Raw genomic sequence first — 20,695 nt, 5'->3', positions numbered from 1 at the left:
ATTAGCAAATTCTGTCTGGAGCTGAGGTAGAAAAGTCCCTAAAAAGGAATTTTAGTGACTAACACTGCTGTAAAATGTGCAACTTGCCATAGTGAAACCATGCATCTCACACGAAGAGAGTGAAGACTGCGAATGTTGGTGACAACAACCACTGACTCACGGTATCACACTCAAGTTTACTGTGTGTGTCCATAGAGGGGTGGAGAGCAACAAGGACTAAATCAAGATCTTAATCAAGGTCAAGTCCAAGAACAACGAGGAAATCAAGAAACTCAAAAGCAAGGAGTAAAACTGAAAATTCGAGCTTCGAGAACCCTCAAGTTGATTTGGGTTGAGGCAAATGAACATAAGGATGCAGCATTAGTTATAAGTGGATCTGGGGATGACAGCATGCACTGAGAAGACAAATGACCTGAAACTGTGAGAGGTAGAAAAAGAGTGTTGAAGGGAGCCCACAAACCACAGGCAATTGAGGAAGAGTCTGAACAAGCAGATAGAGACTTAAATGACAGTGAAAGTAAACCGCCAGCAGTCAAAAAATCAACAAGAGTAAGTGTTGCAAATAAAAAGCATGCAGTTCCTGACTGGTCTTATTTCGCAGGCATCAAGCCAGATTTTTAAATCACTGAATTACCAGATTGCCAATTTATTGTTGAGGAACCTTCATAAATTTGCTAAGTTTAAAAACCAGTGCAAATCAATAGTAAATTGCTTTTGATGGATCATTGACCTGAATTTTTAGAAATAAATCTTGACATTTCTCTTTTTAGAACTGCACAGTATGTATATAGTCAGAGTCTGTTTTATTTTGTACCTTAGGTATCTAGTCAAAGCTACTAGGATTTTCTTGAACTGACATTGAAGATATGGACTAAACCTAAAATCTAAACATTCGACGTGACTGAAGTTTGATTTTGCAGCTTAATATTTAGTAACTAGATTTTTATTTGATTTTAAGATTTTTTCTTAGAAGTATGGAAGTTAGTAAGCAAAGATGATGCTCGGTTTTAATACTGGTTCTAACGATTATGCTGATATTAATTTTAGTTGGCTTGCTGTTAAGCTTGAATCTGCCAATTGGATATGTCTCACACCTCAAATTGAAACAATTGAGTTAAGCTCTACTCATAATAGCATAGCAGACATAAAGGTAATGCATAAAGATAAATCTATAAGTAATTTTAAGGAGAATGTATATTCTAATTCGTAAGCTGAATAAGCAGAAATTATGAAACGTCATAACTGTTGTTTATGCGCTTATCTCCCTGATTCTGTTTCAGAGAGAACCATATTTGCAGCTTCCTTTTACCTATTCGTTATCATGAAATATTTTTGCTAGGATTTTTCATGGTCAAGACTACCTGGAACCTTATCTTACTGATCATAATGTTTCTTTCAGCAAACTCCCTGAAAGTGAAGAATTGGGGCCTATTTCCAGTCATTTGTGATTGAAATGCTATAGCTAAACATAAGTTTCTGTGTAAACTGAATGATGTGGAGAGTGAATTTATTTGATGATATAATGAAAAAAGAGTGAAAATGTATAGAAATTGGGAAGAAGCAAGAGAGATTGAATTATAAGAGACCAAAGAGAGATTCAGGAATTCAAAAATACATCTTAGGTTGAAATTTGAGCAAGAGAAGAAAGGAGTGATGTGCATGGAAAACCTCAGAATGACGAGCCAAAAGATATGTTTGGTCAATTATAAATATGTGACTGTTGAAGTACCAATATTTTGAGGAATTAATTATACTTGTAGTAAAAATGCTCATTTTAAAACCCCACCCACATAATTGGGGGAAACGTCTATCTTGCTTGAGTCTTTCCTCGTGTTTATCATGTCAATGAAATAAAGTGAAAAGGATGAGATGATGAAGCGGCGTTAAAACAGGCACTGCATCGATTTCTCAACCGCGATGCAGGTGATGCGTCAAAACTACAGTCACACATCAGGGCCTGCGTCGGAGCGGGTGCATCAGACGTCGGAGACACAGTGCTCAGGTCTCGGGCTGCGGCACTCTTCTGGCCAGCCGGCATGGGCTGCGTCGCTTCTTCTGCCACACCCCGACAATATATTGCTTTTTCAACTGCACAGCAAGACTGAGGCTGGACAAACAGGCACTGGAGGTTAACACGTGGATTTTCTTCTCTTCTTGCAGCAGAAGCCACCTCCAAGGGCCCTGAACTGGAATTGGCACCATTTGGCAGGACAGAACTCCCAGCAGACGAGTTCAGGGGATGCAGAAGAAGTCGTTGATGGCCCTGAGACTTTTTAAGCATACACAATCACTTGGAGAACCTAAACAAGCAGGACAATAAAGTCCAGTTCGTTCACTCTACAAGACAAAAGCAGCAAGCCGCAGGCAAGCCCAACACAGCAACAAGCAGAGTGGCAGTTTCCCTCCTCCAGCTTCTCCAGCTCTTCTTCTTGGCAGAATCTCCTCTTAGTCCAGAAGTGTTCTGAAGTTATGGTGTCTCCAGTACTTATACCCGTTTCTGCCTTTAAAGTAGGCAAACTTCAAAGGAAAATCTTTGTAGTGCACAAGACCCTGACTTTCCCTGACTTGGCTCCAGACACACTACAGGGGGAGGAGGGGTGGAGACAGCTTTGGTGTGAGGACAGGCATAGCCCTATTCAGGAGTCAGTGACAGCTCCTCCCACCACTCTAGCTCAGGAAGACCCTTCAACAATAGGCAATCAGGATATGCAGGGCACACCTCAGCTCCCTTTGTGTGACTGTCTAGAGTGAAAGCACAAACAGACAAACTGTCTGTCTAAAACAGATGTGGCTTCCACAGGGAGGCAGAGACGCAGAATGGAAAAGCAAGAAAATGTCCATTTTCTAAAAGTTGCATTTTCAAACAAGCAGTTTAAAGACCCACTTCACTAAAATATGTATTTTTAAATTGTAAATTTAGGGACCCCAAACTCCAAATCTCCATTTCCTCCCAATTAAAAGTTACATTTGCAAGATGTTACAATGCAGCTCCAATGATAACCTATGGGAGAGGGAGTCCTCGGAATAGTGAGAAACAACATTGGCAGTATTTCACTATTAGGACATGTAAAACACACCAACGTATGTCCTACCTTTCACATACACTGCACCCTGCCCATGGGGCTACCTTGGGCCTACCTTAGGGGTGCCTTACATGTAGAAAAAGGGATGGTTTGGGCCTGGCAAGTGAGTGCACTTGCCAGGTCAACATAATCAGCTGTTCAGCAGTGGTAAAGTGCCCAGGGTTCAACACCAACAAATACAAAATGCAGCACACAGTCAAAAACAGGGACAAAACACACCAAAGACAACAGGTCTAACAAATCTTAAACGGATGAAATGTGGTTTTGGACAAGTACTGTTGGAAAGGTTTGGTGCTTTGATACCTCCTTTTGGTGCGGCTTTGAATAATGTGAAAATAAGGACGCTGTCAACTATTGTGTATCGTTTGGCTGCTAACACTGCAGGCCCATTAATCTATATTAATAACGAGCTAATGGCATGCATGGTATGGTGAGGCACAATTGCCCTGCTTTGGACATTCTTATTGCAAAAGAGGGTGGAGACTGTCATGTATTGAGAGTCCAACAGTTCTGTTCGTTTATATCTGACAATAGCAAGCTAATTAATAGTAATATTGGAAAAATTACTAAAATATTATGTAAGGCAAAAGCTCTTGAAGAGTATGGATAGTGGGCAAAAGGTAGCTAATGAATTTGTAAAACTAGAAAGGGAATCACAAAGGTTGGTGAATTGTTTGGTAATACAGGTGGAAGCATGACTCAGAAAATGATAACCTCATTCCTAATTATTCTTCATTGCAAAATCAGTCTCATTGCTTTGCTGAAATTTAAAAAAAATATTCTGTTTTAAAAGGGATCTAAATTGTGGGTGTGAAAAGAATGTGTTAACAACGAGAAAAAGGAAAAGAGATGATACTAAACTGGAGGACATTAAGACGCGGGCCTATGATGATTTCAAGGTTTTTGGATGAACTGAAGAAGCTGATGAAAACAGTGTTGTAAACTGATTTAGTTAAAATAGTGTGAATTGTGATGATTTGTTTATCATCAGAAGGGGGGATTTTTAGAGTGAATACTTAATTACTAAATAATATTTGCTGCGTGCCATAAATTATTTAAAAAGGAAAAAAATAGCTGCATTCTAGGACAATTCTTTTCCTCAAATTGGCAAAACAAAGCACTGACTTTATTTTGGAGTTCAAACAGGACTGTTCATTTGTTCTGTCTCCGCACACACCAAACAGTGCACTGAAACATTATTAAATTTATTATGTGCTGATTATTCTGTCATTTCCCCTTTTGAAAAGATCTTGTTCTAGATGAGCACTAGAGGAAGCTTTCCTCTGGAATGCAACTGTTCATGGTTCTTCACGCCTGTAGCTCAGTGGGCCGATTCATTTCATAAGTCCGTCATTGTTTTATGTGTAACTAGATTTGTATTGTAGCATCTGATGACATTAGATTTAGGCCAAAAGGGAAATAATTATTACTCATTTAGGGCATAGTGTTAGACATTGTTGCATTTTATTCTATGTTGTGAGTTGCTGAGCCTATGTATCTTTTTGCAGACCTCATACTGACTATATGATTTTATTGTGAATAATGGTATAAAAGAGGGCTCATCTTGGAGGTGAGCCAGTTCAGTTCCTTCCCTGATTCTTAGAGAACGGGGTCACATTGGTATGGACTTAGATTATTATATCTACTCCGAGGAAGATCTAAGTCAGACAACATGCTGCTTCTATAAGCTTAGTACTAGGATGCATTTGACTGAGCTTAGTGCCAATTCCCTATATATTATTGAATGATTAATCATATTTTTCCTTCTATGTTGTTCTTAGCTCTTTTAATAATCCTTCAACGTTTATAATTTATACTCTTTCTCGTGAAGGCATATTTCATTGACTATTCAATGCGATTTGTTGACTACTTTTATCTATTAAGGGTCCACATATCCTCACACGTTATTAAGAACAACACCGCCCCCGATCCTGTGTAGGCACTTTACCTTTAGATTACCTGATAAGCTAGTGTAACAAATGCAACAATTGAACTGGAAATAAACTTGATGGGCTGGTACAATCAACCTGAGTTTCAAGAACCAAAACAAAAGTCTCCTAAAAAAACAGGCAGCTGGGGTTGCATTTTGTATGAGTTTCTCTCAAATGCACCTTTTCAGGATACCTTTGAAAGCCATTCACTGTGCAAAGGGACTTTGGCAGTTCACCAATGTCTCAATATACAACTTTTTGTAACTACCAGCAATGTGGAGATATAGCTTTACCAGTGAGATGTAACTGTCAATGTCTGAGTAGTTGTGAAGCATCGTCAGTTGGGCTGATTGTAAAACTGTATGGTCAGTGGAAGCAGACAGTGCGTTAGAGATAGGAATATATTGGACAAAATGTAGGCATACCTATAGCATAAATATGCGATATGAAGTAGATCCCTATCTAGGTGGCTACAGCACCAGTGTAAGGCATCTGGGTATAGCCGTAAAGAACAAAGGGAGAGCTAGGGAAACTAGGGGGGTTGTGTCCGAATCCCCTGGATTTAGATAAGCTTTGTCAAAGGTGGACACACCCAATGTAGTGTGGTACGGTCAAATGAAGCAATGTTTGGGAACCCACCAACGATAATATCCCTTGGAACTGCCTAAGAAAGTCCTGACAACCTGATACCACTCCATTATGCCTTAATCTGTAGCTCGCACTGACATCATAGGCTTCCCCACGGTTCGTTTTCATTCGGGCTTATCTGGCCATCTGACACTTCTACTTTCGCATAGGCCCTGGCTCCTACTACACAGCTGTCCGCTGATGCCAATGCCACCTCCCGTGCCACCATTCCCGGGCACTTTATAGTATTGTCTTGTCTCATTCCCAACCAGGCTCGCACCCCTGTGTGGGCACATGGTTTTTGTGTCATATGGTCGCCTTTCCCAGTATTCCTGGGCTCCATTCACACCATCCGCGACCTATTCCTTCACGCATGCTCGCTATACGCCGTCTACTCTTCCGAGCAGGCGCCCCTAATCGCTGGCGACCTTACGCGCATGCGCGCTAGCCTCACGCTACTCCCACACGCATGCGCGGTCCACTCGGTAACGCCCTAGCTTGCCAGCATGAACGCACGTATACAATGGCGCTCCTCCCTATTTATTCTCCTCTCCCCCGGGGTCCGTCAGCATCCGGGACTTCGGGAGACCACAGTAGGTGCAAGGCGATGGTAGCTTCACAACCAAGTAAGGTGTCTCACACTCGCTCTAGCAGGATACCGTCTCCTTCCTGCCTACCTCGCTCTCTAATCTTGTTATTTCTTTTGCCAACAGATCTGTTGTAAGAAGCGCCCCCCTCCCGCTTCCTGCATAGCGCCTTCACTCAGCCATAGTGTAATTATCCTTTTCCCTTCCCCCCGCTATTTCGCGCATTGTGTTTCTTATATTGAGCCTGTGCCCATCACTTACCTTTAGCGCTTGGAGGCTATATTCAGCCCCTCTCCTTCAGCGCATATTGGGCCTCTCACATCATACACACCTCATGCTGAGGTCCTGCAACCATTGCCAGTATAATCACTTGGCGCTATTCGTGTGACTTTCACCTGTAGTCCTTTGTAGTGCCGCGGTACCAACCACTTGGCACCCCTAGTTCACAGAGCGCTTTGCGCACTACCTAGCATTCCTAATAGTCTTGCCTCCGCTCTTTTGCATAGCAGCATGTTACACCTCATATGTATGTGTGTCACTCACGGTACGTTCATTGAAGACAGGTTTGATTATTCACAGCACCTTAAATCTATTTGTATGTTGCCTGCCATCCAGTGCACCAATGTTGATTTCTCATGTGTATTGTGTGCTGTCTTGTTTTCTCCCACAGGTTTGCGCCGCAGTGTCCGCTATTGTGTTGACACCGCGTTCCACACACCTTAGCGAGTGTGTAGGTAACTTATATTTTTAAATTTTTTTCACCACGTGGCACTTCACCTTTTGCCACTCACTTCACACTGGTCCTGACGAAAGCTCCTTACTACTTTTATTCGTGAGCTGAAACATGTAGACCCACCACATAGCCAACTAACAGATAATTATTTCTCCATTTAGTTGCATCACATATCTTTTTAATCAATACCCTAAGCCGCCAATAATAAATCTTCCAATGGCAAGGATTCTCAGCGGTATTTTTTAATTATCACCACATCACATTTTTGCACTACACCAGCTCCGCTGTAGTCAGGCGTCGCAGCACAACCGGGAGGCATTCGGCCACCCGGTTGGGGCCCCAATGATGAAGCATGACACCAACCAGGTTGGTGTGTGAGGGGTCTTCTAACCCACTTGGTGGGTTCCCAAACATTGCTTCATTTGACCGTACCACACTACATTGGGTGTGTCCACCTTTGACAAAGCTTATCTGGGTATAGCCCCCACCATGAACAGTCAGCTAGGGGTCCAATACCAATGTGAAGAACATTGAAATATGAGAATTCGAATTGCGCCTCTTTCGACCATTCGTCATGTTTCTTCAGAGGTGCATCCCACTCTTCTTCAGAAAATTCACACGAAAGACCAGCCTTCCGGAACAATCTAGGTTCTAAATGTTTATAGCAGAGATCTGTATTCAGAACATTGTATAGCCCAGCTACCCCTCCCTTGGAGAAGTCCCTATTTCTCAATGTACGATCTAATTGGGGTTATAGGGAAAGTGTAAGACATCTTACACAGTTGACTAGCCAGACAGTGGAACACTGGGAATTTCTTCAGATTTGGTTATCTGCCAAATTATATTTAGTTTATAGGTCTTGAAAAGATTCCAATGGTCCACCTTTTACTGAAGATAAATATAACCCTATCAGACCAATCTTTCCAGTGGAACTCTAAGCCTCTGTTTTCAGATACCAGCATTGTGCCAAATTGTTGGTCCATAGTCGATTATCCTGCTGATCCCCAGGCTTTTGTGAACCCTAGTTTCCAATAATACATATGCCACAGGGTCTTCACTTTACAACGGTGGTGTATTTAATAAGTAAAATATATTAAAATCCTCAAGATTCAATAGGGAGTTTCTGGCAAGGTCATGCCATACAATGTACAGCTTAGGAGGAATAACAAAGGACAACCAGGAAGGGTAGGGCATAGAGCTTACAGCAATAGTTCCAAGTTGCCCATGACACATTTCATGTCATGTTTTTGGTGAGACTTCACACTTTCCCAGTTAATCCTGCAACTTGGCAAAAGGGAAAACTCTTCGATGATAGGCACCAGATGAGAGATAGAGGTCTTAGGTTGGAGAGTCAATAAAATGTCTTCCACCTAAAGCAAGGGCATCGCCTCACCTGAGTGTATCCTGCATGTGTCCACTTTCCATGACAATCAGCAGGAGAAAACAGATTCAAAGCCAATACGAAGAGAAGGGTGGGCAAATGATCATTGTTTAGAGTCCTTCTGGATATCAATTGAGTCGGTCCAGAAGCTGCCACCTTTTATCCTGGTCATGGGGATGATAATAAAGCCATTCGACTCCCTTGATAAAAGTTTATCCCAGGTCAGCCCTCTTCAATGTACAAAATAAATATCCTCACTAACTCCTGTTGAATCTTGAAGGCCTCAATATATTATATTGCTTAAAAGCACCACGCTGTATAGAGATATTTCATCCAGGCATATTTTGCTTATCGTGTTTATCTTGCTTCCTCATGAAGTGTAGGCAAATCAAGGCATAGTAGAAAGGCATCTTCAGCTGTAGAGGAATCTGAGTTATCAGAGTGATAAATATGAGTGAAGTATATAGCAACAGTTTTGGTGATATCAATCAGGTGTGTCTAGAAACTGTAAAGATTATTGTAAATTGCAGAGATCTCTGAATGGGTTTCTCTGTTACAACTACACTGCTAAAAGACTACTTGTAGATAGATTAGTTTTCTGTTGCAGGCCTTTCAGTATCTTACAACAACTGGCATCTTTCAGTTGCAGCACATAGCCAGGACTTTAATAGAGAGCTCTAGGCACTTCTGGTTTTCAGTCACTTCTTTCTGAGCTATGGACATGTCTCATCAAGACGCCGCTCATTCTGACTTTTCTAGCTTCAGGCAGTGTCGGTGATGAGAGAAATGAAAGCCACACAAGCAACAGAGATAGCAGCACTTCATGCACGTCTCTCAAAAATTGAAGAAGTAGTTGGATCTTACCCGGCAAGACTGAATCAAGAATCACTCTACTGGAAGATCAGGTGACCTCGATGCCGCAGCAGCTCTCAATGGATAAAAAGCAGAAAATATTGCTGGAAAACAAGCTTGAAGAATTGGAGAATCATTCCCGACGTTCAAATCTGCAACTAGTCGGGGTCCCCGAAGGCTGCGAAGGATCACAAACACTCCAGTGGGTTGAAACTTTCATCAAAGGGAATGTTCTCCTCGAGTTCTCAAAGGATCTAAGGATCACACAGGCACATGGAGTTCCAGCACAGCCATTCCCCAGAGCAATTCAGAAGAAACAATTCTCCTCTCAAGATGTTCCTAACTGCTCAACAATCAAAATTATGAGTTTAAGTCCAAGGCAAGTTTCATATGTTTACAAGCCTTGATGAAGCCCAGTACTGCTGCAAAAAATTGCTAAGGAGAAGTAAAGAGACTGGACTGTGTGACATGATGGTCATGGTCATTGGTTCTCATGCGTCTGTTTTTTTCTCTTTCCCTATTCTCCTGTGTTTTCTTTTTTTGGGGCGGGACGGGGTGGTGGGTCACACTAGGGTGCAATAACATGGCTCCGGATATAGGGGATGCACAAAGTGGGCAGGCAGGGGGTAAGGCGGGCAAGCCCCCATGTGCCAGGAGTAGGAAGGGTCACGGGATAGTGGTGAGGGATGGGGGGGAGGTAGAGCACAGGGGGTGGCAGATAATTGGGAAAAAAGTGAGCAGAATTAGGGAAATAATCATATTTGATGCTGACTACAGAAGGTATAATTGGTATTATGGTAGTTTGCTCTTTAATGCAATATGGATCCAAACTAAGGATGATATCGATAAATGTTAATGGGATTTCTAATAAGAAAAAATATGGTGGGTTGATTAGATGGCTTACGTCTTTTTCTCCTCAGATTCTGTATCTTCAGGAGACTCACCTCAAAACTATACTCCAAAACTTCATATACCTAAATATTATTCTTGAGCCTTCTTTGCCTCTGCAGGGCTCGCTGTGAGGGGGTTGCCATTTATTTTGCTCAGGGAACTAATTGTGAGATACATCAAGTAAAGAGAGACCCACAAGGGAGGTGGATATGGGTTACTGCAAGGGTAAACAGAGCATTATTTAATCGTAAATTACTACGCTCCAATTAATGATGACCCAGCACCCCTTAAAATGATTAATGAGCTGGTTAGGGGCAAAGAAGACCCGATAATCCTAGGAGGTGACCTTAACTTTATCCCGGATCTGAAAAAGGATACTTCTAATAAAGGGAAAAACCAGTGAAAACCAAGGACAAAAAGGATCTTGTGTTCCATGAAACAGGGCTATCTTTTAGTGGATCCATGGTGGGAGCTTTATCCAGGCGACATACAGTTTATCTGTTACTCCCAGCGGTATAAGACAGCCTCACGGATGGATTTGTTTTTTATTCCTCGTTATATCACTTGTATGAATGCTGAAATTAGAGCCAACTCCTTCTCAGACCATTCTTTCCTTATTATTGAGATCAGAATAGAGGGGGTAAGACGGGAGAAATTGAGATGGCAAATGGATCGGCTCCTCCTCTCGAACCCTAAATGGGTAGAGGAGATGCAGGAATGGATTAGGGTATTTTTTCAGGAAAATAAGGATACGGCGACTCTTTTCTCAATATGGGGGGCATTTAAGGCTACAGCAAGAGGCCAGATGATAGCCGCTTCGGCATTACAATCAAAGGTGCAGAGGGACCACATAATTAAATTACAACATGCCGTAGATGTAGCCTTAATGCAGAGGGATAGTTGCAAGGGAGAATACATACAATTGGAACAGCAACTAACAAGAACGAAACAGGAATTAAGGGAATTTTTTATTCTTGAGGAAATAGCCAGTTCCAGGACCTACCAACAGCGAGATTATGAGGCGAGTCAGTTAGTAGGAAAACTTCTTGCTTAGTCAAGCAAAGCCAAAAAATCAATGTTAATCTCAGAACTGATAGAGCCTGAAACAGGGGCATTGATTATAGATAAGGAAAAAATTGCATAAGCATTTCTCAGGCATTACCATAAGATCTGCGCAACAGAGTTTACGGTATCTAAAGAGGCGATAACCCAATATTTGGGAGACATTGATCTTCCATGTATGACAATGGAACAGGGGGTCAATGTATATGCTGAAATTACCTAAAAATGAAATTAAGGAAACCCTTGCTTCAATGTGGCAAGGCCTCAGGAAATGATGGCTTACCTACAGAGTTTTATAAGGTATTTGCAGAAGAATTAACACCTTTCTTATTAGAGTTATTCAATTTTGTAAGAGTGGGGGGTGAAGTTCCTTCTACTTTTAAGGAGTCGACAAGAATACGTTTTGTTAAAAAAGATTAGTTCCCTAAAAACGTTAATTCATACAGACCAATTAGTTTGCTGAACGCAGACTACAACATTTTAATGAAGATTTGGGCAAGTCGTTTCCCTCCTATAGCTCAGAAGATTATTCAAAAAGATCAGACGGGGTTCGTCTCTGGTAGACATATGTCATCTAACACCGGGTTTATGGTACAAGCATTGGATTATTTTAATTCAAATAAACTACCTCTTCTTATAATGACGGTCGATGCTGAAAAAGCATTTGACCTAGTCAATTGAGAAACGCTTTTCTTAATTCTTACAATGGTTGTGTTCCCAATTCAAAGTACACAAATGTTGGCAAATTTGTATCAAGGGGCTCAGGCGTAAATTATTATAAATTCGCAGACAGCAGGAAGAGTACCTATAAAGCGAGGAACCCGACAGGGATGTCCTCTATCACCTGCTTTATTTGCATTCTTTATAGAACCTCTTGCTGAAAACATTAGAGCAAACTTGCAAATTCAAGCACCTTTAGAAGGAATGCCAAAACTAACATTATTCGCGGATGACATTATTCTTTATTTAAAGCCAGAGAAACCGAATATCAGGACTACTTTACCAGAGTTTAAGCAGTTTGAAGCTATCGAAGGTTATAAAATTAACAATAATAAAAAAGAAATTATATTACTTAATGCTAGTAGTCAAAATGTGCCTGAATTCTTGCAACAGCAAGCCCAATCTTCATCGCCTATTCGTTATTTAGGGATTTTTTGACAAAGAGTTATGAGGAACGTTTTAAATTGTACTACTTAGCAATGGCCACAAAAATTAGAAATGTATTATATAGATGGACTCTTTTACCACTCACAATGATTGGTAAAGTAGCACTTATAAAAACGTCCATCTTGCCATTGCTGATATTTCTATTTTCAAACGTTCCTATAAAAATTAATACAACATATTTCAAACAGTTGGATGTAATGATCCGTCAATTTATTTGGAATAAAAAAGTATCAAGAGTAAGATTTCCAGTCCTCCAGCTTGATATCAGACAAGGGGGTTTGGCACTTCCAGAGTTTCGGACCTACTATGAGGCAACACTGATGGACATAATGGCTAGAACGCTAGATGGTAAGGAATCACTGGATAGGATGTGGATAAGATGCTCTTGGAAGCAGAATCATGTACCTCAGTCTTTATTAAAACAGCAATTTTTTTAAAAAAAGACGCGTTACAAGTCACTGCAGGGGTTAAGAGCAAGAATACGCTCATTTTACCTTACTAAAGCGAATACTGGGAGCTATGAGTTTTTGAAACTTATCGAATGCAAAACACTGGGCCTTTTCAATAGAAATAGTCAGATAAGATTCTGGGAAAGTAAAGGTTTCAAGGAGCTAGGTAACTTTTTAGTTGCAGGGAGATGTATAAAATGGCAGGAGGTTCAGGCTAGATGTGGAACCAGCTGAAATTTGTACTTTTTTGGCTATCTTCAGATTATCCAATTGGTGAAGAAATGTTGTCTTCCATTGAGTGTCCCGCACCCTCTGTTGCCAGTTCTCTTTAGAGACAAATTAAGGGGTGTTGGCAACTGGTATAGATTATTGCGGGACCAACGGGGAAATCCGGTGATAACGAGGTTCCTAGATAAAATCTCCCAAGAAACTCATTGTACGTTCTCAGATTTAGAATGGCAAGAGATCTCATTAAATGGTCATAAATTATTAAGAGCTGCACATTTTAAAAGAATGGCTTTTCTATCCCTATGTCCTATTATACAACAGCCACCCTACATAAGATGTATCCCGAGGTAGAGGACAAGTGTTTTCATTGTCAACAGGTGGGGTTGGGGGGCTGGCTCTATATCTCTTTTACATGTCCGTCTTTAACCCAGTTTTGGGAAGAAGTGTTCTCCGCTGTTAATGAAAGTTTATGGAGAGAACTTCAACCTGAACCAGAGATAGCATTATTTGGGTTTATAAGACAAAGATTGAACACACCAATTCCAAGAGGAGATAGAGCATTTCTCGCAATCTCGGCTTTGGTGGCCAGCTCCCTGATCCTTCAGAATTGGAAGACAGCGAAAATTCCAACCTTACTGGATTGGTATAGAAAAATACAACGTACTAAAACCTTTGAGGAAATTTATGCAAAGAGGGTAGGGGCCACTAGGAAATATTTAGCAGTATGGAGATTTATGGAATAAAAAAAATTTAAAAAATTAGAAGTAAACAGTCCAGTCTGTTAGATTAAATGGGGAAAAATTGTCTGCGTTGTTTTATCGTTGAAATGTTATTATGCACTGTACTTTACTTTATGTATCTAGAGTGAGCAGGATTAGCTCCCCCCTCAGGGAAAAGCTGTATTCAGCTATTCAATTTTGGTACAACGCTACTATGCACTGCACTTTTTCATATCATATATCTAGAATGTGAGGGATCAAGGTGCAATGGTTTTGCACGGAACTTTACTGCTTATTTTGCACATCGTACCCTCTTGGATAGGTGTAAAAGAAATATTTATAGGCGATGAGTAAGGTGGAGAAGGTTTTTTTTTTAGATATAAGCTAAGAAGATAAATTGTATTTTATCTATTCAAATTAATAAGAACTGCTGGTATTATTAAAGATATGTATTGTGATTATTTAATTCTGCTCAATAAAATATATAAAAAAAACAATCCATGCTTTGAAAGGTGATTTGTCTCAACAGGTATTGTTTCTAGACACATTGGGAAACTGTAAAATCAATTGCAAAATAACAGAAACAAGGTAAAAGGCAATTATATTTAGAAAATGTGGTCTGTATTAGAATTTTCAAAAAAACAATTGTATTAGTTAAAACAGCACTAATACATAGTTTACCAGTGTAATCCACAAAATAGCGCACACAAAGCCCGCGTGTGAGAAGTGAACGGCGCAAGTGAGACACATGACAAGGAATAAAAAACAGCATGCCTCTAACCAATCAATGATTTAATACATTTGGTCTTCCAAGTAATCAATTCTCTTTTCGTATGGATCTGATGTCTTTGGAAACAAAGGTAGAGATTCCTCCAAAGTGCCCCTGGACACACTAATAGCAGAAAAATGTACACAGGATAATTATCTTTCGGTTATTGTTGCTCAGCCTCAACATTATATTGATTAAAACATTAACAGGTGGTCAATCAACCCAAAACAAGGTACAACGTTTAAGATTTAAAGTATCTAAAGAATCCATAAATCACAAAGATGATCAACACAGAGATAATTAAAACTGATTACCTGCAAAAATCGCCCTGCTTTGCAACTTCAGCCAATGAAAAAATGCAGTCGAGGGTTGCAAGATTATCAATCACTTTATGTACGCTATGATACAGTTCAGCAAACTCACTACGATAGAAAGAGTAAAATAATAAAATAACGCGAGAGTGAATTGCTGAAGCAAACATACACTGCAGAATAATGTATTTTCAATATTTACATCACTAATGCTGACACATGGCCTTATTTTGAGCTAACCTAGCTACAAAGCAATGGGACATGCACAATAAAGAGCAATACAATAAATCACGCTAATTCATATAGTATATTTCCATTACAAGTCTGAGGTACAGAGATATAGAAAGAAGCTTCTGTTATACCTGGGGTCTTTTGGCGTGGTTCCCTGCTGACCTTTTGCCTCCTGACCTGTTTTGACTGTGTACTTAAGTTCGTTTTTGCTGACTTTAGGACTCTGTGCACTCTTTCACTGCTGACCAGTGCTAAAGTGCATGTGCTCTGTGTTTAAAATGTAATGGCATTTGGTTTCTCCATGATTGGCATATTTGATTTACTGATAAGTCCCTAGTACAGTGCACTATGAGTGCCCAGGAGCCTTAAATCAAATGCTACGAATGGGCCTTCAGCACTGATTGTGCCACCCAAAATAGCCCTATAAAACATGTCCACTGCAGAGCCTGTGTGTGCGGTTCTAAACTGCCATTTCAACCTGGCACGTTTACCTACTTGCCAGGCCAAAACCTTCCCTTTTATTACATATAAGTCAACTCTAAGGTAGGCTCTAGGTAGCCCCATGGGTAGGGTGTAGTGCATTCAAAAGATACAACATGTACTTTGGAGTTTAAGATGTGCTGATAGTGAAATACTGTTAACTTTTTCACTACAGCAAGGCCTACCTCTCCTATAGGTTAGCATTGGAGCTGCTGTGTAACACTTTACAATTGTAACTTCCAATTGGGAAAAGATAGGAAGAATGAGTTTGGTGTCTCTGAAATCACAATTTAAAAACAAATCTTTTAGTGAAGTTGGTTTTTAGATTGCAAGACGGAAAATGCGACTTTTAGAAAGTTGGCATGTTCTTATTTTACCATTCTGTGCCTCTGCCTGTACCTGAAATACATGTTGGGGTTGGGTGATAGCTGGGTTTTGGCACACACAAAGGCAGCTGAGGTGTGCCTTGCATAGCCTGATGGCTCATCACCAGGCTGATAGGTCTTCGTGAGCCAGGAGCCGTGAGTCAGGAGCTGACACTTACACCTGAATAGAGGTGTGCCTGCCCCCACACAGAGTTGCCTACCCCCCTGTAGTGTGGTTGGAACCAGGGCAGGGTCTTGTGCACTACAAATACTTTTCTTTGAAGTCACCATACTTCAAAGGCTGAAATGGGTATAAGTACTTGACCTCCCACACCATATACTCAGAACACTTCTGGAACTGAGAACATATACCAGGAAGAAGAGCTGTTGTGTTGCCGGGAGGGACTGCCACTTTGCTGCTTGCTTTGCGGTGTTGTCCTGCTACTTTTTGCATGGGAGTGAGAGGACTGGACTTGACTCTCTACATCCTGCATCTCTAAAGGTCCTCCAAGGGCTTGTTGTGCTTGCCTCCTGTTTCTGAAGTCTCAGGGATATCAAAGCCTTCACCTGCATCTTGCTACCAGCACCTGGGCTCCTCTGCTGTGAGTCCTATTTTGCCAAGTGGTGCCGAATATAGACGCATCACTGCTGCCTGCATGGAAGCCTTTGACACTGCTCGGGGCCTGTGCAATGCAACAACGTCGACTTACAACGCAGCCCCGACTTTGCCAATGCAGCACCTCAAAATGAGCGCTGCTGCATGAGTCTTGGACACCACATCGTCGACATTTGTGATGCACTGTTCCAGATGTATTTCCAGTCCTGTGTGGCTTCAAACCAAAGCACCGTCTACAGCCCAGCGGTTTGACATCGACACTATGGAACCAACGAATGGTGCTGTTGACATTGATGCAGCAACGACTTTGCCCGACTTCAGAACCGACGCAACGCCTCTGACAGTCACACATCCCCTCCATTTTTCAATGCATCCTCCACGAGCTTCGACACATCAAAGGTACTGTCAGTGGGTCTGCGGGACTCCTTTATCTGGCCCGCGCTCCACAGCAGTGGGACTGAATGTTTGGATTTACCCTGGTCACGTGCGACCAGATAGCCCCAGTTGGAGCTATTAATTTCGAAGCACTCCATTTGATTTAATCTTGCAGAATTCATAACTTGACTTGTGTAGGTTGGATTTTTGTCATTTTGGTCTTCTTTCACTCAGATAAATATTGCCTATTTTTCTAAACTGGTGTGGATTACTTTTGTTATGTTTTCACTGTGTTACTGTGTGTGTACACAAATACTTTACCCATTGCCTCTTTAGTTCAGCCTGACTACTCTGTGCCAAGCTACCAGAGGGTGAGCTCAGGTAAACATTTAGTGTGTACTACACTTACCCTGACTAGGATTGTGGTTCCTGCTTGGACAGGGGGCATACCTCTGCCAAACAGAAACCCAATTTCTAACAGCTACCATATCCTTCTATGGCCGCCACTACAGAATGGCACCAGCACCCAGAGTGGGAGATTATGAAGCACAGTGAATAATTTAGAACAAATGGACTGGCTGATTGATGCCACATGTGATTGGGTTGTCAACGAAAGAGTTTCAAATAATCTTTTTTTAATTTCACATGTACTAATAAGTTATATTCATGACTGATAGCATGATTAGAAGCTTATCTGATATCGTTTCTGGAATCTCTTGCTAACATCAACACAAACATCACAAGTGAACCAACTGTAGGATAATCATTATTAAGCATTTTGGGATTTTACCTGATCTAGTGAAAGATACAATGGTGTACTGTCAGTGTCTCTGTAAGGATCTTGCAACAGAAGCAGACCTCACCCAAGGTGGTTGAAAGCACCACTTTGCTACACAGGAGATCTAACACTAACAGTATATGATAAATATGGATCGAGGTCTTACACCAGATACACAATTTCTGACAGCAAACCTTAATTACTCTGCCTATCATATCTGGTTAATCACAAGGCATAACCATTCAGTTGATAATCCACCCCCTTCTTGCAAACACAGTTAGAATTGTTTAGTTGCATCTATCAGTAGGATCTGATCTCATCACATGTAACGACAAGCAGCAGCAGGCAAATGTCAAATCAATCAATTAAAAATGAATAAAGCACACAGCTACTCTACAGAATGTACAAGCGCTCAAAGCTCATTGACCACTTACCCAACAACTAAATTAAAAGGCACTAATAAACAGCCAAGTTTTTAGGGTCTGCTTAAAGGAGCCTTCATCCTTAGTGGTGCATGGGTAAAGAGGAAGGGCATTCCAACCGGAAGCATCCAGCACAAAAAAAGAGGTACCTCCCTATTTATTCCTCTTACTTTTCGGTACCTCCACCAGCAGAGCATCTGAGAAGTGTAGTGTTCTAGCCAGATGAAAATGAATAAGTCTTTTGGCCAGAGAAGTGGGACCTGATCTATAAATGGCTTGATGGGCCAACACCAGTCCCACAAACTTCACTCATTTCTGAATTGGCAGCCAATGCAATTCCTTGAGAGGCGCATGGATTTGATTTTTCCACAGAATATTTATGAGAAGCCAAGGTGTGGTATTCTGTACAAACTGGAGTCTCTTAAGTTGGTACAATAGTAGGCCCAAGTATAAAGCATTGGCATAATCCAGCCAAGAGGTTATGAAGGTTTTGAACTACAACTTCTGGCAATGGGGGGGCGAAGCAAGAACAGAAACTTTCTCAAAGATCTGAGAAGACCAAAATAAGTCTTCACTACACTGGCCACCTGGGATTTGAAGGACAATTTACTCTCAAACTTCACCCCAAGATGCCGAACTACCGGGCAGGAGTCGGGGAGATGGAGTAGAGCTGGGTCAAACTTTCCCGCCCCACGTAGGGGTGGGGGAACCGAAAAACAAGATTTATGTTACAGTGGTATTGCACTGGAGGTTACTCCAGCGCATCCACCAGAATACCACTGACAGACATGTTTCAAATCTGTTCTGGGCAGTACAGATGGTACCGCCCCAGGTTAAAAGAATATGCGTGTCGTCAGCACGAGACAACCTGCACTCCAAAAGATTCCACCCTGACTGCCAAAAATGACATATAAACATTAAATAATGTTGAGCTTAATGCAAAGCCCTGGGGAACACCGCATTTTAACGGTCTGGAGTCAGAAGCAAATGGCGGCAACCAAACTGATTGGCATCTGCTCGACAAAAAGGAGCTCAACCAGGCCAAGGTGGCCCCACCTATCCCGAAATTCCGCAGATGCTGTAACAGGATAGGATGGGAGATCATATCAAACTTCGCGGATAAATCTAAAACCAATAGGGCAGCTTGCTACCAAATGTCCACAGCCAGTTTGATAGCGTCTGAGACCTCTACCAAAGTAGATTCAGTGCTGCGTCCTCGGTCAAAGCTCGATTGTGAAAGATGCAACAACTGATTTGAGTCAAAGTAGCTAGGCAATAGACCATTGAATAGTTTGTCAAAATATGGCAGTTATGTTGCAGAGTGAATGGAAGGAGTTTTTATGCACTTAATTCTCAAGGTACTGCTGAACGTGCCTTCCTTTCCTGAAGGTGAAGAGAAGATGGTTGCACAAAAGGCTGTCAGACCTGTACCCCCAACCAGTGCTTTAAGAACCATGCAAACCTCGGTGGTAGGTACAATGATATAAAACCTGTCTGTCAAAGTTAGCTCTAGTGTCAGTGTTTTGCATTAAAGGAGAGACTATTTTCAACCATGCAGTGTCTGAGGTTTCCAACGAGAGGGCATGGGAACCAAGCTCAAAATGTGAGAAACCGATTTTTAAATTCCACAGCTCCACACTGTATCTATTTATTCAGCCTCCAATAGTTTTTTTTCTTTATGAGAAGGAGGGAAGAGAGTGATGGGATCCCAAAAGCAACAACAGGATAGGTTCCCTAAAGAAAAAGTTCATACCAATATCCAGGCTACTGTGCAACAATCAAAATCACAAAGTTTCCTGAAATCTATGATCTTAACATCTCACAGTATTTTGAAATACGGCTATCGTTTTCTCATGGCAGAGCAGTGGGACAGGAAATATCTGGGCTGAGACTTTCTGTGTCTGTAATGTTTGACAGTCTCGAAGTCTACTCGAAGTTGAAGGTATCAGGTGAACATCTTTGGAAAAACTCACGTACAAACCTCGTTGTTTAAGACAACTAAGGACTAGTAAATTATGCCCATATAAAGCAAATTTTACCCTGGAAAGAAATCTTTTGGGTTGAAAAGTGAGTGAATAAAAGAGCACGTAACTTTACTGTTTTCCGACCCCTCAGTTTGCATGAGGAAAACTATTAATCTGAACGGAAGCTAGCAAATAAAAAGTGCTGAATGGGGGCTAGCAGGAGGATGTTTATTAGTGCAATGTAAACCAGTGCCTGCCCCTCGCAGAGGTAACTATCTATTCCCAGTGTCCAGCACCCGCAAGTGAGTGGATGTGGACAGACAGGGAGCACCCTGCTGTGGTTGAAGATTTTCCTCTGATTCCTGGTCTCTGACCAGCTGGAGGAGAGGTGTTGCCCAGAAAGAGGTGCAGTGAAGAGGTGATGGAGAGAAAGGGAGACTGGAAAAGATAGGGTTCTGTCAAGTGCCTATATGAACGTAGGGGATGTCGAGTAGGCCATGTTGATTTTTGGAAGAAAAGTTGGGGTATGGCGGTGTGGCCTATTCAGAGCTGCAAGTGAAAAAGTATTTCTACTGCTGCTGAAAGTCTTCAACATCTGAAGGGGTGTCTTCTGACTTTTGAGAATTTCCGATTGATTAGTAAGACTTAGTTTGGAGTAGCAGTCACTGCTACAC

At 41.4% G+C, this 20,695-nt stretch overlaps 1 protein-coding gene across 3 annotated transcripts in view; it reads right to left on the bottom strand.

The window, feature by feature from the left end:
• The window catches only part of MSH3 (mutS homolog 3), a 2,607,526-nt gene that overhangs the window by 804,534 nt on the left and 1,782,297 nt on the right, over window positions 1-20,695 (bottom strand). For 2 of the 3 annotated variants that reach the window (XM_085632401.1, XM_085632402.1), the window contains exon 18: window positions 14,794-14,901. The exons of the other annotated variant lie outside the window; for it this stretch is intronic. In XM_085632401.1, the coding sequence (XP_085488527.1) occupies window positions 14,794-14,901 (108 nt within the window). The remainder of the gene's footprint in view (window positions 1-14,793; window positions 14,902-20,695) is intronic. 3 annotated transcript variants of the gene reach the window in all.

This window comes from Triturus cristatus, chromosome 2_1 (assembly GCF_964204655.1).
Source record: "Triturus cristatus chromosome 2_1, aTriCri1.1, whole genome shotgun sequence".
Classification (NCBI taxonomy): domain Eukaryota; kingdom Metazoa; phylum Chordata; class Amphibia; order Caudata; family Salamandridae; genus Triturus; species Triturus cristatus.
The sequence above is the reverse complement of the archived record's forward strand: the minus strand, read 5'-3'. Positions and strand labels throughout refer to the sequence as shown.